This window comes from Coptis chinensis, chromosome 7 (assembly GCF_015680905.1).
Source record: "Coptis chinensis isolate HL-2020 chromosome 7, ASM1568090v1, whole genome shotgun sequence".
Lineage (NCBI taxonomy): Eukaryota > Viridiplantae > Streptophyta > Magnoliopsida > Ranunculales > Ranunculaceae > Coptis > Coptis chinensis.
Genome location: NC_141462.1, coordinates 11785451 through 11809404, shown reverse-complemented (window position 1 = coordinate 11809404; position 23954 = coordinate 11785451). Strand labels below are relative to the sequence as shown.

General features: G+C 38.1%; 3 protein-coding genes and 1 pseudogene across 4 annotated transcripts; all 4 read right to left on the bottom strand.

The window, feature by feature from the left end:
- Positions 1 to 5538: 5538 nt before the first annotated feature.
- On the bottom strand, positions 5539 to 6536 carry LOC147486020 (uncharacterized). The gene is made up of 4 exons (XM_086573631.1): positions 6415 to 6536; positions 6232 to 6327; positions 5655 to 5998; positions 5539 to 5599 (listed from the first exon to the last, which is right to left on the bottom strand). The coding sequence occupies exons 1-4, from the start codon at positions 6502 to 6504 to the stop codon at positions 5539 to 5541; spliced, it is 591 nt and encodes a 196-aa protein (XP_086429757.1). The 5' UTR covers positions 6505 to 6536.
- Positions 6415 to 8210, bottom strand: LOC147486019 (uncharacterized). Of its 2 annotated transcripts, none has more exons than XM_086572178.1 (8): positions 8125 to 8210; positions 7945 to 8052; positions 7766 to 7873; positions 7574 to 7691; positions 7283 to 7354; positions 7140 to 7193; positions 6863 to 7030; positions 6415 to 6711 (listed from the first exon to the last, which is right to left on the bottom strand). In XM_086572178.1, exons 1-7 carry the CDS (start codon positions 8191 to 8193, stop codon positions 6918 to 6920), a joined length of 642 nt encoding a protein of 213 aa, XP_086428304.1. In that variant the 5' UTR covers positions 8194 to 8210; the 3' UTR covers positions 6415 to 6711; positions 6863 to 6917. The 2 variants fall into 2 exon arrangements, with proteins under 2 accessions (XP_086428304.1, XP_086428305.1); XM_086572179.1 differs by having other exon boundaries at positions 6575 to 6711; positions 7286 to 7354.
- Positions 8211 to 8296: 86 nt separating this feature from the next.
- On the bottom strand, positions 8297 to 11019 carry LOC147486018 (uncharacterized). Its single transcript, XM_086573630.1, has 8 exons — positions 10941 to 11019; positions 10579 to 10866; positions 10394 to 10487; positions 9870 to 10296; positions 9278 to 9304; positions 9120 to 9220; positions 8994 to 9053; positions 8297 to 8323 (listed from the first exon to the last, which is right to left on the bottom strand). Exons 1-8 carry the CDS (start codon positions 10955 to 10957, stop codon positions 8297 to 8299), a joined length of 1041 nt encoding a protein of 346 aa, XP_086429756.1. The 5' UTR covers positions 10958 to 11019.
- Positions 11020 to 18927: 7908 nt separating this feature from the next.
- Positions 18928 to 22120, bottom strand: LOC147486017 (uncharacterized; annotated as a pseudogene).
- Between the last annotated feature and the right edge of the window lie 1834 nt (positions 22121 to 23954).

The window sequence follows — 23954 nt, the reverse complement described above, 5'->3', positions numbered from 1 at the left end:
GTTTCTTGGCACAACAGTCTGTTGAGCTCCTTAAGAAGTTGCAGAAAGTTATGGATAATAATGTAATAACAGCTGGTTCTAACGAGTTTGTATTCAGGAGGATAGGATTTGCCATTCAGAAAGGACTTGTAGCGCAACTTGTTGCCCGCTTGTCCTAATCATTTGTAAAACTCGTTATCATTATCAATAAAATTTAAAAAAAAAAAAAAAAAAAAATCTTAGATGCTCGCAAAAAAAAAAAACATCTCTAAACAAGAATTAAACAAATAGAGTAATCCAAAGTGATAATATTCTTTGTTTAATTCTATCTTTTTCCTCCACCTCTTTATTTGTCTCGAAAATCTGACATTAAAAGACTCAAACTTGTACAAATTTTCAAAAAAAATATTTCTCCTTCTCTAATTATTTCCCCTTCTCAATCTCTCTCTTTCTAAAAACCCTTAAAAACTTTCAAAAATGTATTCTGTTACGAACAAAAACCTTCAATCTAGCAAGACTAGATGGATCAATTTCAATGATCGTGTGCAAGCACTTCTTAGAGAACTGCAACTTAAGATATGGACACATATACTAAAAGACAAACTATGAGAGAATGCTGGTGCTCGAACTGTAAAACACCAACTTGTCCCGGTCTTCAACCTCATAGTGAAAATTCAGTTTTCAAGGTTTTCATATGCCAGCCACCTGCGCACCGAGCACAACTTAAGAGAGTAATCCAACCATCTGGTTAGGATTGAGTCAAGTTTTCAAAAACTTCAAGTCTTGGGAATCTGACTTAAAATAACCCACTTTTTAAAATTTCAGTCAAACTTATTCAAAACCCAAAAAAAATTAATTAAAATTTTTCCTTCTTTTGTTTGTATATATTTCCCTTCAATTCTTTTCCGTTCTTTCATTTATCTGTTTTTCATCCATCATTGGATGTGAGTGTACCATATACTGTTGCGTAACATTTTTGATGCTGATCATTTTGGTACTTCACGGGTCAAGATCGGACGAGTAATGAAGCGCAGATCGGCTTTCGAAGTTGGCAAGGCACTAAGGACATGATAGGAATTACCTGATTTTATTTGGGCTTGGGCCAAAATTTCGAATAACTTAAAGAGGCATGTGCCATCAAATCCTTTTTAATCCACGCGACCGCCCAACCGTCCCTCATCTTCCCAATTTTTCCAAACCCTAGCCGCACTAACAAGGTGCGCGCCCGCCCCCTACCACTACTCGACCGCACACCCACCTATACACACCACCACTCCAAATTTTCACAACAAGCTCCATTTTCAACCCCCATTCCAACTAAAAACTCCAATTTCATCAATCCCTACTCTAAATGGCTCGAGTTCTAAAAATCATGCTGGAGCAAAATTTTCAAAACCTCTTCAATTCTGATATGTTTGAAGTGCACTTCAAGGCTGAGATTAGAAGAAGAGGATGGGAATCTTTGGTGTTGTTGGAAGGTGTATGTTATTCTCACTCTTTCGTTTTACAACCGCATGCAATGAAGGGAGGATGACCGCATCATGGTTGTCAGGGATGGCCACATGTTCGAGCTCACTAAGGAGGTGGTGAGTGAAGCACTGGGGGTTCCTCTGAAGGTCTATACTTAGACGGAATAGTCCCCAGACAATAAGACCACCAACTGATTCCTTCGCAGCGAGTTCTGAAACATGCAGCGATGGTTTTATTGTCTGGGGCATCTTAGTGGAAAACCTTCAACTTGGTAGGCTAAGCCAAGCCTTCTGATATCAATAAGGCGATGCTCCACATCTTGTGGATTCTTCAGGAGCAAAAGAACAGCTTCTGCATCGCTACCTTCATTTGGGAGTAACTCTGCAAACCCAGGGGGTCCACCACCCCTCTACCAGTGTTGGTCACCAGGATCATGCAACACTGGGGGTTCGATGCTACAAACGCTCTAGTGGAGGTAAAAGACGCTTCTATAGGTCCTATCTATGCCCACTGCATCCAAAAACTCTGGCATCCACCTGCCGCAAGAGCCACCGAGCAAGAACGCCCTACCGAGCCAGTGGATTACTTCGCTGAAGGTGCCACTCGACAGTTCACTCAGCCCATGGATGGAATTCACTTCCTCCATGAGGGCCAGAGCATTCTGCACCAGCACATCCACCACCTCAGGCAAGGTCAGCAAATAATAAGGACGGCTCAGCAGAACCTCAGAGAGGAGCAGCTGTCTTTCCAGCAGGAGCAGCGACGTTTTCAGCGTAGTGTCACAAGGACATTGCAGAGCATTAGAGATGAGCTCCCGCATAGCGATAGACACGCTAAGACCTGACGTCAGCCAGGAGAAGGATCTTCTCGACGTCATGACGAGTCACGCATGGATTCTAACTAGGAAGTTCCCTAGTGTCCATATAATTGGAAGTTTTCTTTTTATCGTATTTTCCTATTGTTTTATTTTCTTTTTATGTATATATAACGTTAGTAAAATATTAATTCTATATATGCTTGTTTATTTGTTTTTCTTGTGGAATTTGGTATATGAGTAGAAGGTAATACAAATACATCATATCATGCCAAGATTTTCCATTTTTTTTTTCAGTATTTAATATGTTTTTAAAAATGTAAAAACCCAAAAATTTCATAATTGAATAATAACGTAAATCCCTAGTACAATAAATCATGTATTTCTCGTTCTATATCGAACAACCCACTCCCCAAACTTATTTAGGGGTGGCAATTCATCATGAAGAACATAATACAAGTGTATCGCCGTTTTTGCTCATGTTTCTATGGTAATATCTTTCCCTATCTATTCATACTTTGAGGACAAAGTATATTTCTATTTGGGGGTGGTATAGTAGGGGTGCCAATGGGTCGGTTTTAGGTCGGGTCTTAGCAGTTTCGGTTTGGGTTTTACTATTTACGGTTTTATCGGTTTCGGTTCTCAACGGTTTTGGTATGAGAATTATAGAACCCAACCCAAAACCATAAAAACCCATATCGGTTTCGGTTCTAATTCGGGTCTTTATTATTTATTATGATTATTAAACAATTTCAATCATTTAAATACTAAAACTTGCATTTTTTATTTTTTTTTTTAAATTTCCTACACGATAATATTTTATATATAATTAGTGCACACAATTATATATACTAAACAATTTTTTTTTTTTTTTCCTAATGATCCAATTAGGATTCCCCTAACTTAATGGGAATTAGGGTTTCCCCTAAATACACACAAAAAAAAAAGTCAAATTGGGTTGACCGAATTTTTTTGTGTGTATTTAGGGGGGAGATCCTAATTTCCCATCTAGGGGGGGGGGGAATACTAATTGGATCATCTAGTAGGGGGGTAACACTAGTTCACCTTTTTTTTTCAAGTTTTTCATTGCATTCAATACTTGTTTTCAGTACTTGTCATTTCAATCAAACTTGTTTTTAAACTTTCATTGTCATTTAAATCTCAAGAACACAAGTTGCACTCATTTGAAGACATCAAATGAGTGTGACTTGGTGACAAAGTTATCTCCTTTCCTCTCTTTTCACTTCGAATGTGTTTGGTTCACCAAATATTGTTTCATCCAGAAATAAAATTCGTTGAAAATGAACTGCTGAAATTCATTTTCCATGAATGCACTTTTTAAGTGTTTGGTTCATATGTAGATACGTATTTCTGGACTGAATCAAGTCAACAGTCCCATACACCCAGAGCATATGATCAAGCCCCAAGACGCAGCCAGTAATACCCATCCAAACCCCAATCTCTCATAAATAGCCTTCTTCACTACAACAGAATTGTAGGGAAAAGACATATTCTGGTGCGTCTTTTCTCATGAAGAACGACACAGGCAAAGTGTCGGACTGTGACCCGTTTATTGGGCTGTCTTTTATTTTAAAAAAAGACGATACAAAAGTGTCGTCTGGCTCACCAAATTGCCTTGTAAAATGAGGCTTCATTGTGTGTCTTTTTATAGCTTTGGGGTTTTTTTTTAAAAATAACACAAAAACCTGATTGTTCAAGCTCACTAGAGCTTTCCTGTAACCAATAACCCTGCAGTAACCTTCCAAATAAAGCAATGACAAGACACTAAAATATTATATGAATATCAAAATGAGCATTCCGAACATTTGTTTTGTATGTAGTTCAATCACCTAGTATTGAGCTAATTGAATCACCTATTACAACAATAAAAATGTTATTTTCCTACTAAGTTTCGCTTTGCTAGTTGCCTCGATCTAAATCCTCCACAGCTCACTAAATGCACAAATCCTCCACAACTTGCTAATTGCACGCATTGCCATTTTCTTCACCTACAAAATAACGGAATATGCATGTCAATTTTTGAGTATCCCAGATCCCTTTAGGATCTAAACAACAACTCCACGGGTGAAAGAAGCAAGTAAACCCAAATGAATGCCCATGTGTACAAGCAAACCAAAGATGGGTGAAAGAAGAAAGTAAACCCCACCTGAATATCCTTACTAAATATAACTGATTTTTGGAGTATCCGAAAAAAAGAAATTCATAAATGGAAGAATATTTGGAGTTAATTTACAGATTTCCCTTCCATTCTTATAGATTCCAAATCACGATAGAATAGTATCTACCAACCTTGACATCCTACCTACCTTCATTCCATGATGTAATTAAAAAAAGTTATAACACAATTCTATATTGTCATAAGGGTACTACTTGTTGTAAACAAAAATATCACAACTGATGGTAGTGACACATGACTAGTGTGTAACAAAGAACACAAACGCCCGAGTGGCCGCGGACAGTCTTGCGGGATTAAGTGTTGTTGTTTGACATTCTTAAAAAGAATCGAACACGAAATAATCAACAATACCATCCATATTTCAAAATCAAAATTTGACATAAATCCATAAAAAGAGTACATGCAGACCAAATGAATAATAGAACCATGAAGAAAGTGGCGGTTTAGTATTTGTATATATATTTATCACCGAGCAAGGATTCTCTTTCTTTCAACAGTTTGAATGAACTGGTCACCAACTTTTCTTTGAAGAACATCATTAAGTAAACTTCCAAGTAATCTACAATCATCTTCAAAACTCTGAAACAATATTTCCTCTGCAATATCATCGGTAGTGTCGGTCATAGTGCAAGCTAGCTAGTTTCTTCACTAACTTGATTATGAATTACCATTTCGAGTTCCAAAGAAGGGAAGTATATAGAAGTTACCGACTTGATCGAAAAGTAAAATGTTTTCATGCACTCGACACAACATTGAAATCCTAAGAAAGTAATAAAAGGAGATGAAACACCAAAACCATACTTACTTGTCAAAGATATTGAGTTATATAGGAGTAAAGATAATAAACAACGTCATACCTAAATAAAACGAGTAAAAATGGTGGCCATTTGACTTTTCTTGAGAAAAATTTAGCTCTCCAAATGTCTTTTTGACCCAAACAATCTCATTGCGACCGAGGACAAGAGAAACTTGGACATTGTACATTTCAGGGAGCAATCGACATTCATATCGACAAAGAAAAACATTCGCTTTTGTTGCTCGTCCCTTTGCAACCACTTCCCTATGCATGTTCAACAATTCACACAACTGCATACCATGTGAATAGTTTCCACAGATTGTGTATTTGCTGGTTCCCGTACCTACAAATCAAATATACATTAGCAAAGAATATCAAACTAAGCAAAAAACACTTACGAAATCCAGCCAATATAAGTTAAGTAGAGTACACTAGATGTTGATGTATTAGCAACAACGCTCTTTGTACATTGATCTTTTATTTCCATCAGGATTTGGGTGAGTGTAATCATATGTTTCTCTATAGTCCCAACCCGCTCTTCAACCATAGTGCGTTGTTGAGTCTCTTGGTGAAGCTTCTCTTTGGCAGGACCTGATGCTATGAGAGAAGTTTTTGACACACCAACACCCATACCAAGCACACGACTATATTGATCGGGACCACATACTTGTGCAACTGGATCATTGTCCAAGTCCAAGTCAATGCTAGATGGGTCATCTTCAATTATAGCATTAATTCTAGCCTGTTACAATAGAAAAACACCTGTGAATCTATTGTCTAAAGTTGTATTGAATCAGAAGTTCATAACATATTCCTTACATTCTATACTCATCTCTACTATGAGTTCTATCTGTGCATTGCTATTACAAATATGCCTATAATATCTACGCAAATATACAGCAGGAAAGGAGACATACAACAAAGGAGTAATTAGAACAAGAGAAGGTACAAAACAAGGCAGCATAAGAAAAGAACCATCCTCTCCGGCGCAAGAAAAGAACCATCTTTGTGTGTATGGATAGCCATGTATGAAAGTGTTCGGGTGATCTTAACATTTGGATTCTTCTTTTTCTGGAAAAAAAAAAAGTATATAATAACCGATTTGGAATAGAAACTGGTTTTATGACTTCATATAAACTGAGATGTAAAGGAACATACCAAATTATGGATGGTTCTTGCTGCTCCTCTCCTTCCTGATGTATGTAATGATTTCAAGGCTTTTCTTGAATTCTTGCCAACCAGCCGCATTCGCTTCCTAGAAGGTTTTGCTTCATTATCTACAAACCTGTCCTAATCTTCGCGCTTCACTCCTTTTGGGCAGTGCCTCTTCCTTTCATCGTCATTGTCATACTTGTCATAATGTTTAACTCGAAACCGATGCTTGTACTCCCTCCAAGACTTAGCAAACTTCTTGAGTTGACATTTCTTGTACACTTCAGCAATACCATACTCATCCTGCACAACATAGCATTTACTTGAGAATAACATTTATAAATCCATTCACTTTATCAAGAACAGGGTCCACTCTCTTGCTCCTAATAAAAGCCATGCACCAATGTAGAAAGACAACAAAATTAATATTAAGAACTTAACATCGTAAACTAACCTTAATTTTCTTCCAAATCAATCTCTTAGTCGGAGAAGGCACATCCTTAAAACTTTCATAAAATATAGGACAATGGGTTTTCGCGGTTCCACCAAGTGCCTTTGGAATAGCTATCTGAATCATCTCCAACTGCTTGTCCATCCGCATCAAATTCAATTTTCTTATTTCCTATACAATCACAAAATCCAATCACTTTAAGTAAAGAACCCAAAAATTATTTTCATTCTTTCCATGAAAAAATGCTATACGTATGTGATTGAGAGAAAAGCTTATGTACTAGAAGACTGTCCATCATGCTGGCCAGAAACTTGGAAAGCACTTGATGATGACCCTGAAAAAGATGAAGTATACCCATTCAAAATTCATTACCAGTAATTAACTTTAAAGAAAAGGTTAAACTTGTTTCTCAAAATTCATTACCACCAAGTTGCTCAAAAAATCGTGATATAAACGAAGGCATTGAACCTTGATGGCACATCCTAGCACCTGATCCTGAAATTGAGAATAACTTTAAGCGATCAGGTAATGGTAACTTAGCGAGATTTTTAATCGTAAGATCAGGTAGGTGTTTCACATAGTTTTAGACTATATATTGGTCAAGTAAATCAACAAAAGGAAGATGTATGGAGTGGATGATCAATCAAGTAACTCAACAAAAGGAAGATGTATATAATTTAGACTATATATATTGGCCAATTAATTTTCAAGTACCTGTAGCAACAGGATTAGCCAGTGAATCAGACTTGCATGCTCCATTTATCTCACTTCCCCTCTCAACATATAGTGATGCTTTTCCCTTTTCAGCATTTCTTGTACCTTGGTTTGAGCCCTTAACACAAACTGTTAGTAGATAGCATTATTTAATGAAATTTATTGACTTTAGCAATTTAGTAATGAAGATACCTTTGTCGTTGAATCGATAAATCGTACTCCACCATTTTCATTTCTAGTCAACGCAGCATATATTGAAGCCTTTTCTTTTTCAATTCTTTTTGTCCCTTGCTTTGAGCTCTTCAAAGTAATATGAGCTTTTAGTAAACGACATTTTCATAAAACTTGTATACCTTTAGTAATGACATTACCTCTCCCCTTGAAGTAGAATTATATATTCTTTGATTCATATCTCCAGCCAAAACATCCTGTTTTGAAGCTTTATCCTTCTTTGCTTTCTTTCTCATTTGTGCCGGGCTCTTTATATAACACAAACCGTTAGTAATCGACATACTTCATAAAACTTATATACTTTTAGTTAATGATATTACCTCTGTCATTTCTTCATTAATATCTCTAGGCATAACAACATGTAATAGAGCTTTTTCTTTCTTAGCCATTTTCCTCTTTTTGCTTGGGCTCTTTACATAAAACAAAACCAATAGTGAATAGCATATTCGTTGACACTTAGTGACTTTCATATATTTAGTTATCAAAATATACCTATGCGCTCTGAAGGTCTGCCATATCCTAAAGAAATGAAAGAAATTATTCACAATACTATAAGTCTGTAATAGTATAACAAATGAACAGATGTACAACAACAATTGCTCAAGATGTAAGGGAGTATAGGATTCAGATTTTAGAGATACAAGCTTAATTAACTTGAATAGCGAAAAACAACTTTTAAATTATATGCAATCTATAAACAAGACTAATACAAAACATTGCCCACTTTCAAAACAATCTAACATTTATCCAACACCAGAAGAAAAAAAATAGTGTACTCAATGGTTCCTACTTTTCAACAAATATAAGAAGAACTGAGAGCAGAGAAATTAAATCAGGTACTTATATTACTAATTACTTAACAAACAATCGATTAAGTATGCAAGGGATTGATAGCAGTTAGATACTTAGATATACACTTGTTTCATCAAATATAAACATATCTAGACAATGTGAGTCCTAACCGATCAAAACTCGATTTCAAAACTAAATCAATTTTCAGATTCAGTACAAAATATGAACAATGACAACAGATTGGAACTACATACACTTGATTTGAATAAAAACAACAAAGCATATAAGAAAATTTGAATTATCGCCGTTGCTTGTGAGCTAAAGAAATGAGAGGACGGTGAATTATCACCGTTACAAAAAATGCAATGAAAGTTATACACCTTAGTCATGAAATTACCTCAACCCTCGAAGTATTTGTAGGCTTATCATCATGCATCACAGCTTTTCCCTTCTTGGCCTTTTTAAACAAATCATTAGTACGCACAAAATGCAATGAAAGTTATACACCTAGTCATGAAATTACCTCAACCCTCGAAGTATTTGTAGGCATAACATCATGCATCACAACCTTTTCCTTCTTGGCCTTTTTTAACTTTTTCCTTGAGCTCTTTATAGAACACAAACCTTTAGAAAAATAGCGTATTCAATGAAACTTACACATCTTTAATCACTAAGATATACCTTTGCGTTTTCCTAGTCTGCCATATCCTAAAAAAGCAAACAGATTATTGGCTCAAATATTGTACAATGGAGAAACAAAGTCTAAAATGTCTTAATGACTATACTAGACAAAGTAATGCTAGACAAAGTATAAATCTTATAAATCATCTTATAAATCTTATGACACAACATCTTATAAATCATGCATAAAAAGTGTACAATAACAAGTGCTCAAGTGTTCAGAGCAAAGTATCAATCATTGGCTAACAGAAAAATCATTCAGAAACATCCATAAAGAAAAAACATGTACCAATTTGGTGATTATAGGTTACAAATGCATATATTTCTCCTGCCTTTTCCAATGTCATTGGACTAGGTTACAAATGCATATCATTCATTCATTTTTTTTTTTTTCAAAATACGAGAATTTTTGGTACACAATCTGCACCTATTTCTCCAACATCTTCTAAATGTGATGTATATAAAAATTCTCTAGGCACTCTAGACTCAAAAGTCAAGGGGTCTTCATAAGCATCCATATCTCTAGTTAGTCTCTTTGGAGCATCTAACACCACATTCAACCACTCCTTGTTGGATCTTTACAATAAAATACTTGAGAGGCCCTGAGATGCTAGGATAAATGGCTCATCTTCAAACTTTGAACTTCTTCGAAACTCGCTAAAATTCACAAAAACTAAATTAATATCAGGGTCAAGGTAACATCCATTCGCTTTATCCTCAATTCGAACCCAATCACAGTAAAATACAGTTTGAGTGAAGTCAAAGTAGTTCAACTCGAGAATTTGTCTTATGACCCCATAATAGGTAGCTTCTTCATCGATAAGATTCCTATCTTTAGCACTCGAGCGAAAACTGGTCATCGCGTTCATTTTAACTCCGGAATTCTGAGTTGTCTTGTTAATTTCCCATTCAGCAGTAGAAAACACATATCCACTTGCTTGATAGGAATTATAAGATGTTGCTTGAAAGTGCGGACCATCAGCAAGTCTCTTGATGACAGACATCTCACTGTTTTCAAGCTGTCAAAAAACCCAACATATATATGATATTAATTGAACAAAACTACCTAATATTAATTGAACTTTAAATGTTGAATTCGGTGTCAAGATGTTTTACTTGTTGCCTTAACCAAAAAATAAAACTCATCGGACTGTTGCTTTTACGTTTGCGACTGCTGGATTTGAATCCATTGACGTATGCTTGGTATTTCCTAAATAGGAAACAAAACTAATACAAGTCAAATATATGCCTCCCCAGCTACGTAGTCACAAATTAAGATAACCTTGACTAGTTAAACTTACTTTCTCCATGGAATCGCAACTTTTGAACATTGAAGCACCCATTTTCGCACTTGTTCATATTGCACATTAGTTAGTGTATGTACACCTTTTTTGTTAAGGGGTTTTTCGCTTACAAATTCACCATCATCATCAATATATCTCTCCTTGCCTCGCTTGTGGCTTCCCTTTGAGCCATTAGGCATGTGCTCCATGCGGTACATTATTGATTCTTCAATGACATAACGTTCAGCAATACAACCTTCAGGGTGTGCCGGATTCTTTACATACTTCTTATAAGATCTCAACATCCTAAGACATGTCATCACCAAAATATTATTTATAACCAATAACAAAAATAAGCATGATTTGCTCAAAAGACTTACCGCTCAAAAATGTACATCCACCGACTCCAAACTGGTCCACAAATTTTGCTTCTTCCGCCAAATGCACAACAAGGTGTGTCATGATAACAAAGAACGAAGGTGGAAAATATTTCTCAAAAGACACATAATGCTTGACTACTCTTTCTTTCACAATACTGAAGCTCATCACGGTAAATTACTTTGGAGCAAAGGATTTTTAAAGAATGTTGACAATTGCCCAATAGCTACACGCAATGGCTTGTGTTTTTAAAAGCATGCATTAGCAGTAATGGTAATAATTGTTGCATCAAAATATGATAATCATGTGACTTCAAATCCTTTCAATTCAAAATCTACCCTGCTTGCATGTCGCTTCCAATTAGAGCTATATCCAATAGGTACCTTCAAAGTGGACAAAGTCTCTAAGAAGAGTTTTTTCTCAACCCGGGATAGAGCAAACTCAGCCTTTGGTAATAGTAACTTATCTCCCGATTCTATGGGCCACAAGTGTTGCTTAATTTTCATCTCTTTCAAATCTAGGCGTGCTTTCAACCCATCTTTACTCTTATCCAATTCCATAATAGTTGCAATGAGATTCTCCGCGACATTCTTTTCTACATGCATCACATCCAAATTGTGAAAGACACACAAGTCCTATGCATTATACAAACATTCAAATGACAATGACACATGATAAATCATATTCAAAATATTGTTAAAACATTACTTGCCTCCCAATATGGCAACTTAGTTAGAATTGAGCATTTGGTCCACGCACTAGGACCATTATCTGGTGCCCCCTTTCCATACACCGTTTCAAACCCTTCTACTATGCTCAACACCTGAGTACCGGTCAATCGGGATGGAGCAGTCTCAAGTTCTTCCTTTCCATCAAACGGTTTCTTTTGATGCCTAAAAGGATGATCTTCAGGAAGAAATCTTCTGTGACCCATATATGCAGTCTTAGACCCATGTTTCAATCTAATTGAACACGTATTTTTGGCACAAACAGGACAACCACAAGTTCCACCAATTCTACAACCAGAAAGCATGCCATACGCAGGAAAGTCGTGAATAGCCCATAATAAAACTGCTTTCATGGTAAAAGTAGACTGAGTATAAGAATCATAACATGGAGTGCCCGTGGACCACAACTCTTTCAACTCTGCAATCAAAGGCTGCAAGTAAACATCAATGTTTTTCCCTGGACTACTCTTCCCGGGTATCAACATAGACATCATAACAAATTGCTTATTCATGCAAAGAGATGGAGGTAAGTTATAGGGAACAACCATAACAGGCCAACAAGTATACGAATTGGTCTGATGAGAAAAAGGATTAAACCCATCCGTTGCAAGTCCTAGACGGACATTTCGAGGCTCAAAAGAAAACTCCGGATACTTAGCATCAATTGTACTCCAATTAAGAGAGTCGACTGGATGACGCATTCTATTTTCATTGACAACCGCCTCGAATGCCATGTCATTTGCTCCAATCCAAGGAACACTACGAAAACATAAATATCTTAATTGGCTATGTGTTAAAACCAAATGGAAATGTGTTATAAGTATTTAAACAAGAGGGTTACCTATACAATCTTTGCAACCTCGGTATCAAAGGGAAGTATCTCAATACTTTCGCTGGTACGAGTTTTTTCTTCTCTAAGAGATCATCACCTTTTTCATTCTTCCATCTACTTACACCACATCTTGGACAACATTGTAGACTTTCATCATCTTTCCAATATAATATGCAGTCATTTGGACAAGCATCTATCGTCTCATACTCCATACCTAAGGACTTGATCAATTCTTTGGCTTCGTATGTACTGACTGGTAAGGTATTATCTTCAGGGAGAATTCCTCTTAGAGTGTTCAATAGATCGGTGAAACAGTTGTCTGACAGCTGATGTTTCGTCTTAAGGTTAACCAGCTCAACTGTTACAGATAACTTCGTTTGATTGTTCCTACAAGATGAATAAATAGGCCTCTTCACATCTTCCCATAAATTGTTAAACTTTGTTTCCTTCCCTATATCATTTGGATTTTGATGATAGTGGTACTCATTATGAGAATTTGAATCATCATCCAAGATCATCTCATCTACATTTCGATCTTCATCTGAAGTACTCCCATCCATGGACTCATCCAAACCATCAAGATGAACATATCCTAACTCTTCACTAACTAAATCAATGTCTCGAGAATAGCCATCTTCATATTGGCTATGGGAGGAAGGACCAACAGTCTCAACATTGATTGCATCTTCTTCAAATGATTCCCTATGAAAATACCATGCGTATAGGATGGGTCTATTCCAATATGAATTAAATGGTCAGCCACTATTTTTGGATCAACCCTTCCACTCACATTACGACACCTCACACATGGACAAGAGCACCAAGTTCCTTTTCCTAATCTATCGGTCATGAACTTTAAAAAGGATTCAAGTCCATCCAAGTATTCATCGCTATTCAATGGTGTCGACATCCAATCTTTTGTGTGGTGGTAATAAAGCCATTCCTTTCACCACGAGAAATGGCTTTGGTTTGTGAGATTGATTCCTGCGTGCCTATTGAGGACACAAAAGATGTGTTGTAGTGAGGATACAAAAGATGAAACAGACCGGACACTCTCAAATTAATGAGATAAGTGGACATAATAAATGCAATTATAAACAAATAATATCAAAGGACAACAATGATATCAACAATCATAGTTGTTGGGTATTAAATACAAAAAGGTGGCCATAAGCAGAAAGCTATAATCAAATCAAGTTTATCAATAGCAGCCTTCAAACTCAAAAAAACACTAACAAATGTCAAAACAGGGAGACAAACAAAGACTACTAATATGTATGGAAAACTGTGTATCCCCAACTTCCCCAGGTAGATAGTCCCTCGATCGTGTTGCATAAGTAACTAAGTAAGCCTTGCCATATCTTCAAAAATATGAGTTTGTAAGTGTCCCAAATGACAAACCTCGGCTTTTAGTTGACGGATCATGCCTATTTAAGCTGTGCAAGGCCCTCAAACAATTCCCTTTCTCTGTTCTATCTCTTCTATATATGCACTCTTTGTAAACATTAAGCAACAGCTATGTTGTTATGTTGAAAAAAACTTGGAAGAAAAGTTATCACTGGGTTCTTGGCAAGTGGATACTCTTGGGCTTAACTCATCCAACTAATAATATTACTATCATTTCTCCTACAAAATTTCCACAACACAGTCCAATACCAACAAGAGCACTTCACTTCTATGGTATAAAGGCGAGAAGAAGGAAGCGACAAAAGCAAAGTGAGAAAAAAACAAAGTCACTTCACTATTTTGGCAAGAGGACTCTGGCCAAGAATATGGTACGAAGGGAATCACCCAATTCAATGGGCACTAGTAGTAAACATGTCGTCATTGTCATGGATGCACTTAAGGAATTCTCATACGAGACCTTTCAATGGGCCCTCGACCATGTCATTGGCATTGGCATCGATTATTCAAAAATACCTCAAATATTTACAAAAGCATCACTCATTCAAAAATATTTCTCAAATCAATGTTAAAATTCAGGTAAATAAGATAACTAAATCAAAATTATTCAAATCAACAAAATCAATGAATTTAACAATTCGATTTGAGGAGAACAGAAAATATAATGATAAAACTAGGGTTTCTAATTAGATTTGAGGAGAATGAAAAATCACCTTATTTGAGTAAAACACCTTTGACAATGAAAGAGAGTGGAATCGCCTTAATCTTTTTTCGTAAATCACCTTTGAGTAAATCACCTTTCGAGAAATGAAAAAAAAAAAATGAAATGAAAAAAGAAAAAAAGAGTCGGTGGTTTTATTTCGTTTTTGGGGCTGTTTATATTGGGCTTTTCTTTTTTAAGTATTTCAAACAAAAAAAATAAACGAGACTTTTGTAATATAAACGGTATTGGGTTACGGGTCCAAAGATTCGCTAGCTAATGTTCGCTCTCTTTTAACCTTATGCCTTTTATTAACCAATCTGGTGTAGTGCTTCCTCTTTTCATGGATAATACTCGTTCTCTCTCTCGTCAATAAGGAAAGCAACTTCCTTTTAATTCACTGATTTTGACCAAGATGGAGAATATGTTTTCCATTTTTCTGTTTTCTCAAATGAACCAAACAACAAAGGGTTTCTACTTTCCAAGAAAATACTTTCTTTTCCTACATTTTCCTTCAACCAAACACAGCCTTCATGTTTTAATCTCACACCAACTTCAATGTTTTTAATGTTTTTCACTTCATAAGAAACTTGTTTTTCAATACCCTTTTAGATCTAGAACAATGAATAAGAAAAGTTGAAAAAGTTCTTGTTTTTAGTCATCAACCATTTTTCCCATCTTAAGATTTAGGATGAACTTCAACTCATAAACAAACTCACTACAATATATAATACGTCAAGTACCACTACAAGACATATGTCCCAAGTGGGGATATCACCTCCAGGAACATATTTCCATCTTGTAAACTCGTAATTTGTAAGTCACAACCATCTCTGGCCTTTCATTACGCATACACAAAGCCTCTTTTGGGCATAATAAAATAACAGGTCATTCCCGTATATTCAAGAAATCCAAACCTACATTCCCGAACACTCAAAGAATACAGCCATCCCGCAAGGCGAATACCTTAGTTCCTTTTTAGGGCGACTTTTCACATGACATCATTAGTTATAAACATTTCTTTTCTTTTTCTCTTCAACAAAGAGGCATTGAGAGATCTAAAGATATGGGCGACACATTAAATTTTCACAAGACTTTTTACATCACATTTTAACAGCCAAGAGTTCTCATTAAATGTAATTCTTTTATCACATGAAATCATCTTCTCAAGCAATAGAATAATTACAAAACATACCAAACACGATATGATAGCCATTCAACTCACTTCAAATATCAACTATATAAATTATATATATATCGATATTTTCAATCATGAGCAATGCATAAATTGAATGCCTCGTCAATTAAAATACACTCCCAACCGAGAGCAACACTCTGAAAGAGTACATACAATCAAGTTTCACATATCATTTATCACAGATACTTTAATAAATTTCCAAGATACACTAACAAAATTCAATAACTAGCCATAACCAATTCTCTATATATTTTTATATTTACGATAAAATAAAACATATACACCAATCTTTCTACAATAGTAAGAATATAACAAAAGTATAAACATTAACCATATAGTGACATCATGCCAACACCCAAATTAAACACTTAACCATATTCATTTTAGATTTTTGCTAATACTAACAACCTTGTTAATCTGTGCCTCGACTAACAACCCACCATTGGATTTCTCTGAATCTCTAACATGTCAGACTTCCTAGTGTAATTAAGTTAGACGGAATTTGAGATCAATCCAATAATAGGTCGACCTCCATCTAATCAAAAGCAAAAGATTACACACTGCAGTTTTCTGGTGTAGTTTCTACTACGACCAATCCCACTAATGGAAACCTCGACAGAAACTTAACCATTTGATAAATCTAGAAATCTAATATGTCAAACTACGATGTGTCAGGAAACTATGGAATAAAATTTATACAAATCCGGGTACTAGAAGGTCTCCATCTAGGCAAAAACAAAAGACTATGCAAAAATAGTATTTTCTGTCCAATATTCGTCTTTTTCACATACAACCCTACAATTTAGTAATGTCTTCATACATCCAATCTACATTTAAGATTATGCTATCAATATCAATTTCTCATTTCGACAATATACTCCAATGGTAATTTGCACCAAGATAAACTATACATAAATCCATACTATCCAATTCATTATGATAATAGAACTCTCACAAGAATATTAATTTTGTATTATATTATGGATAATTCAAAACAATAAAATCAATGCTAAGAGGTGTATAGCACCATAAACATTCAATTCATCCCAAAAATCAACTATAGAGCTCATACAATAAATTCTCATAATTAATACTATTGCAACCAATTACCGCGACCAATAATCTTACTAGTATTAGAGCTCTATTTGTTATCGGCTGCACCAATTCGGTTGCCTACGTACCCATTTTAGGATCAAGCCGTCGTAGTTCACCTTTCTCTCCTCACCCCTCCTGCCTCTTTTCCTCAGCCCCCTCTTTCTCTCTCCCTCTCTCCTTCATTTTATATCCCTCTCTTAGGTTTACTCATGGGGAGTAGTATGGTCCAGGGCCTATTCTTTGGGCCCAATACATATTATGGTTTGGGCCTTATCTCTTGGCCCAGTACCTATGTGATACATCCCTGAATATGGCTACTACATTTGCCCCCTCTCGGGTTCGGCGACGATGACGACGGCGGACCCGAGAAGTCCTCAAACCTCCTTGTCTCTCTCTTTGAACTCTAGATATCCACAGTATCCTGCGACTGTACATAGTCTTCTTCTCCTCAGGATATTTCATATCCATGTACTCAAGCATCTTGGACCGGTGTCTGCGGAAGTACTCAATCCATCGGTTCTCGTCAGATACCCCATTAACGTATCAACGAAGGGTCTCATCCCCTTTGCTCTCTCTCTCTTCAACTCAATACAATGCCCACGATGTGTCCCAACCCAGCCAGCACCTCTCATATAGAACTCACTACCATGTCAGCGGAACGCCTCCCCCAGCCACCTGCTCTCCTTCTTGGAACTCACTGACCTGTCCACGGGGTATATCACCTCAGCCACCATCTCTCCTTCAGAGAACTCACCACTATGTCCGCAGAGTGTCTCAGCCCAGCTATAAGCTCTCCTTCACAGAACTCTTTCACAGAACTCACTACTATATCCACACAGTCTCCCCTTTTTATTTCCCTTTCGTAGAACTCAACCTTGTATCTGCCAAGGGTCTCATCCCCTTTGCATTTACTCATAGAACTCGATATCCCGTCCGCAAAGGGCCTCGTCCCCTCTATTTCTCTTTTGTCGAACTCAATAGTATTGTTTCTTCTGGATACACTGCTTGCTCCTAATTGCAATTTGGAACTCCGGCTCGCGGAAGGCTCATCCCCCCTGCTATCTCTGCTTTGGAATGGAGTCTGATGAGAGGCAACTCAGCTTGTCCCTAAGCTTGATTCGAATCTCATGTCCACGGAGGGCTCATCCCTCCTGCTGTCTCTGCTCAGGAGTGGAGTCTGATAAGGGGCAACTCAGCTTGCCCCCATGTTTGATTCGGATCTCATGTCTGCGGAAGGCTCATCCCCCCCACTGTCTCGGCTCTAGAATGGAGTCTGATGAAGGGCAACTCAGCTTGCCCCCATATTTGATTCGGATCTCATGTCTGTGGAGGGCTCATCCCCCCACTATCTCTGCTCTGGAATGGAGTCTGATGAGGGGCAACTCAACTTGCCCCCATGTTTGATTCGAATCTTATGTCTGCGGAGGACTCATCCCCGTCCGCTCGGGAGTAGAGTTTGATGAGGGCAACTCAGCTTGCCCCCATGTTTGGTCGGATCTCATATCCGGAGAGGGGCTCATCCCCCCCATTTGCCTATGCTCGGAGTGGAGTCTGGTGAGGGGCAACTCCACTTGCCCCTAGGCTTGACTCGGATCTCATGTCCGCATATCCTATCCCGCTCGAGGCTTCGGACACGAAGGTCCGGGACAGCTCTGCTTGCCCTACACGCGCTATTTGGACACGAGGGTCCGCGGATCCTATCCCGCTCGAGGCTTCGGACAGACCGGTCTGGGACAGCTCTACCTGCCCCACACGCGCTGTTTGGACACGAGGGTCTGCGGATCCTATCCCACTCGAGGCTTCGGACATGACGGTCCGGGACAGCTCTGCCTGACCCACACGCGCTGTTCGGACACAAGGGTCCGTGGAGGACTCATCCCCCCGCACTCATTCAGATAGCCCCACGACATATCCGCGAAGGCTCTTCTCGAACCCCTCCGCTCTCCTTCGAAATGCTTATCCAGGAACAGCTTGGCCTGCCCCCTATTTGATTCGGACACGATGGTCCGCGGAGGGCTCATCCCCCCCGCACTCATTCGGATTCCATCTCTGGGTCGACTCCCAGAGATGGTTCAAATTTGTCATTTGGAACTTCACCCACTTTCGCACACTCTGGACTTGGAAATAATTCTGCGGACAGTCCAAGATCTTGCATTTTCAAAACTGCCTTTATTTGAGTGTAACTTACTTGTTCAGGTAATTCCTCCTTTATTGACTTCAACCTTTCTCTTGAGCCAACTTTAGAAATAGCACCCTGAATATTTAAATATATCTCGTGAGTCATGCCAATCTCCTCACAAAATCTGTTCCAATTGATTTCATATCCTTCTTGGACAGCTTCAAAAATGTATTCGGAAATAGTACTTTCTTTTATCGGTGCTGCTCTCCCAGGGAAGTTAATTAGCGATTTTCTGAATAGTGATGCCATCCTTATGCCACATTCTCCAAGCTTCATACTTAGCTTATGTTAATTCCCTCTAGGGATTTGGTGTTGAATACATTTTATTAGCAACTTCAGTTTGTATGATGACTGCCCGATCTAAAGAGAGGTTCAACCCTTCAAAGAAATCGCGGACATTTTGAAGAATGTGATCTCCATATGTAGTTACAAGGTGCTGATTGACACCATCAATGTTTGCCAATCTGGCTTTGGTAGATGGGCAGCATAGTGCAATCTTCTGTATTGTTTGATCTGGAGCTATTCCCTTGATCCTTGCAAGCTTCAGTCTCATGTCTAACAACATGTGATAGAGTTTCACCTCAGCCTCAGAAAATCCTTCACATTCTAGCGAAGCAATGTTTTTAAGATCTCCTCCAATTTTTCCCGTTGAGTTTCTATGTTCTTCCTCGTCAAGCATTTCATCTGTCACAATTCTATACTTATCCTTCATGGTCTCCTTCAAATAACCTTAAGAAATCAATTGATCGGCAACTGCTTTCCAACAATCTGATGAAAAATATTTCCCAAGTCCATGGAGTGGAAGCTTATCATATTGATTCTCAATAACTTTTTTTGAATGAGAACCCCGTAGTACGTCTATGGGCATATTGAGGCCCCAACAACCGCCACAAAATCTTATGCACAACACCAACAAATAAACTTCTCTAGACATGTCACGCTCCTTTTTCATGTTGTTACAGTTATCACAATTACCACAATCACTGGATGCAGATTCCTCGCCGAAATACTCTAGCAAGAACTGTCAACAAGCAATACTTTTGTGCTGCCATCAAAGATTCAATAATAGCTTCTCTCTAAATTCCTTGTGATTCACCACAAAAGAAATCAGCCTTCGCAAAATCACTTCTTGTATAGTACAGCCAACAGATAGAAGCTAAGCCATCTCTGCCATAGCATCCACGTTCCTGATAATAAGATTCCAGACTTTTGGGACAACCATAGTGTGTCACACACCTTATGTTTGGTTTATCAATTCCCATGCCAAAAGCTACAGTTGCAACCATGACATGCACTTCATCTCGTATGAACGACCTGTGGGACTCCTCACGATCTTTACCAGACATCTGACCATGATAAATTCCAGCTTTGATTCTTTTGTCCTGGAGTGACATGTAAATCTGCTTGGTATCTTTGACTGTTGTACAATATATGATAATTGAGCCAGCAGAAGTTAAGTATTTCGATATTTCTCCCACAAGTTCATCCATAAGTGGAAGACTTCGACCAAAACACTTAACACCATAGAAAAGATTTGCACGATCCAATGAACCTTTTGAAATAAATGGGTCCTTCATCTTCAAAGAGCAGATAATGTCCCTTCTTACTCACTTCTAAACCTTATGTCATTCCACTAAGAGCCTTTGTTAGTTTGCCCTATCTCAATCCGACTTAGCCCAGTACTCCCCAAAACTGGATTCGACTCAAACCCAAGTTTTATCACCTGACTCCGAATACAAATCCCCAACACAAAATCCTCCAATGAAGAACAAGACCGCAAGACACTGTTCAAGCGTCCAAACAAGGTGAAGCTGATATTTAGTTTGAAACGTGATTGGAGCAGCTGCTTGTCCCTTATAAACTTTATCCACTGCTTCACTCACAACACTAGCGTTCAGAATAGGATCCCCTGAAGCACCGGTTTCAACATCGAATCCTGTAGCACGCCATTGTGGCAAGCCACCATCTAATACCCAAACTCTCTCATGTCTAAATGCTCGAAACATCCACCAAACACAAGCGGCGCCAAAAATTCCTTTTCCATCATAAACAACCAGCCCATCTTTATTATGGATACCAAGCACTGAAATCGTAGCAGCAAACGCTTCTTCCTTTGCTAACAGGTGCAGTAAATTTGAAGCTCGATCTGAAATTCCATCTACATCAAAGAAAAGTGCGCCTGGAATCGGGCAACCTAATATTCTCGAAATGGATTTCTCTTCTCATCTGGTATATACCAAGATGCATCCAGAACCTTAACATCAGGGCTTCTGATATTCACATGCAACCAATCAGCTGAAAGAACAGGTTCACTGGTAGATACCACATCGCCATCCCTCACTACCCCACAGCCCCAACAAACCTCTCAGGCCCCATCTCCACTACGCGCAGCCTCACCACTAGCTCGTAAAACATCCCCGGGGCCCCCATCATCTCCATTTTGGCTGGCGACATATCCCGAACAACTTTCTTGACTAGCCATGGCAGATCAATCAGGAAGGCAGCCATTCTGCCTTTTCCATCTTCCCTGGTCCACTAACCCCGCACCACTTGCCCCACGACTTCCTACCCAACAGCAAACAACTCAGCCCACCACATCAACCCGGCCTCCATTTCGGCCTCCAGGAGTAGCTCCTCCACGTCCCTCTTCACAACCCCAAGCCCTTAATAAGGGCGAAGTCGGCCTCCATCTCCAACCCGGAAAGACATCTCGAATACCATCACTAGCAAACAAGTCCCTTTCGACCTCAAAGTTGCGATATAAGTGAGTCCGAGACTCCCTCACCAAAAGCGGGGCAGCTCGGCGACCTCTCGACCATCACCACCATCTCAAGCGGCTCTCCCAACCTCGGTACCGAGGCAAAGACTGGTTCTCAGCCAACAGGTACGATAGGTACGCCATTAAGGACATCAAAGCAATTTCACGGTCAGTTGCAGGCCTCCCAAAGTATAAAGCTTTAAGAGCATAAGCAGTAAGAAGCCCAGCAGCAATTTCAAGCGCAGTGCTCATTGAAATCACCAACGACATGGGCTGCTGCCCAGCCATTTAATTTGAAAACCTCCAACTTTTGGATTGCATTGCAGAGGACCACCGATGTTGCATCATTTACTACTCCTTCTCCGAAAACAAGGATGTAAAGTAAATGGGGTCCAATCTTGGTGCATAACCTAGAGAGTACAGACGGCATCCGTTGATGAGAAGATTGTACCAATTGAAAGGCGTCAACCTAGATAGTCCCATGCATCCAGGCCAACAACCCATCTTTTGGGAACAGCCACCATCTACCTGAAATCCAGTGTTGAAGACTATGGGTGAAAGAAGATAGACGAAGACAAGTTTTCATCAAATCTTAGGATGCGAGAGTTCGTGCCTCTACTCATGAACAAAAGTATAATTCCTGTAATGCATCCACATTGTCTTCTTCAAATTCCCATCTTGCAGACGAGACAAGTTTATTAAATTGTGTTAACAACACCGAGATTTACTGTGGTGTTTGTTAATTAAAGGTGACACCTTTCTCTTGTATTTGCTGCGGAACCTGGTATTAGCAGTAACTGCCAACCATCTTTGCGTCATCTACTACCTCGTTCCCTACAGACGGCGCCATTTGTTGCAACTAATTACCGCAACCAATAATCTTACTTGTATTAGAGCTCTATTTGTTATCAGCTGCACCAATTCGGTTGCCTACGTACCCGTTTCGGGATCAAGCCGTCGTAGTTCACCTCTCTCTCCTCACCCCTCCTGCCTCTTTTCTCAGCCCCCCTTTTCTCTCTCTCTCTCTCTCCTTCATTTTATATCCCTCTCTTAGGTTTACTCATGGGGCGTAGTATGGTCCTGGGCCTATTCTTTGGGCTCAATACATACTATGGTCTGGGCCTTATCTCTTGGCCTAGTACCTATGTGATACATCCCTGAATATGACTATTACAAATACCAGACACTATTATGCGAAAATTAATATAACTTTCCCACCATATATCCAAACAGAACAAACTATATACCAAAACGATCGTATTGAAAAAACCTACGTTCCGTCATAAGGAACTTTTCTGATATTTCTGACGGGTTTTGTAGAAAACCTCAATTACTGACGTTACACTAATTAATTACAATATTGGTCGATAAATCTTATAAGCACACAAGTTAACAATCTTATGAAACGGGCTCCAAAAATTACGAAATTAATACTGCAGTCATTAGAAACTTCCAGGAACTTACTCACAAAAATCTAGAATTTTCTAACGTCATGAATAATTTTTCAAAATCGTACAAAACAGATATTTACCGAAAATCATAGCAAAATCATTTATTATCCAAAAATAGTGAATCATATGCCTAAGCACATCTACTCCAAAAGTTCTATCTATAGAAATTGGAAGCAATGATTCTAACTTGTAATACAACGAGAAAGCACGTTTTAAGAAAACAATTTATGTAATTACGAAAATTTACCTAGAATTAAAATAGATATTTACCTAGAATTAATATATATTTTGTATTGCAATTTGTAAATGATGCAACTAATTTTGTATTGCAATTTGTTCCCCCATTAGATCAGAGATTACAATGTATTATAAATGATGATGTGTGTGGACAAATTTATGTACGAAATGGCTAATAATTAAATAGAATACAGGTGGGGGTCAGCCTAACCCCAACTTAATGTTTAAAATATATATATATATATAGCAAAAAATATATTAATTATAGGTAAATTCTAGGTAAATATCTATTTTAATTCCATGTAAATTCTAGGTACATTTAATTCTAGGTAAATATATATATACCTAGAATTAAATGTACCTAGAATTTACATGGAATTAAAATAGATATTTACCTAGAATTTACCTATAATTAATATATTTTTTTGCTAAAA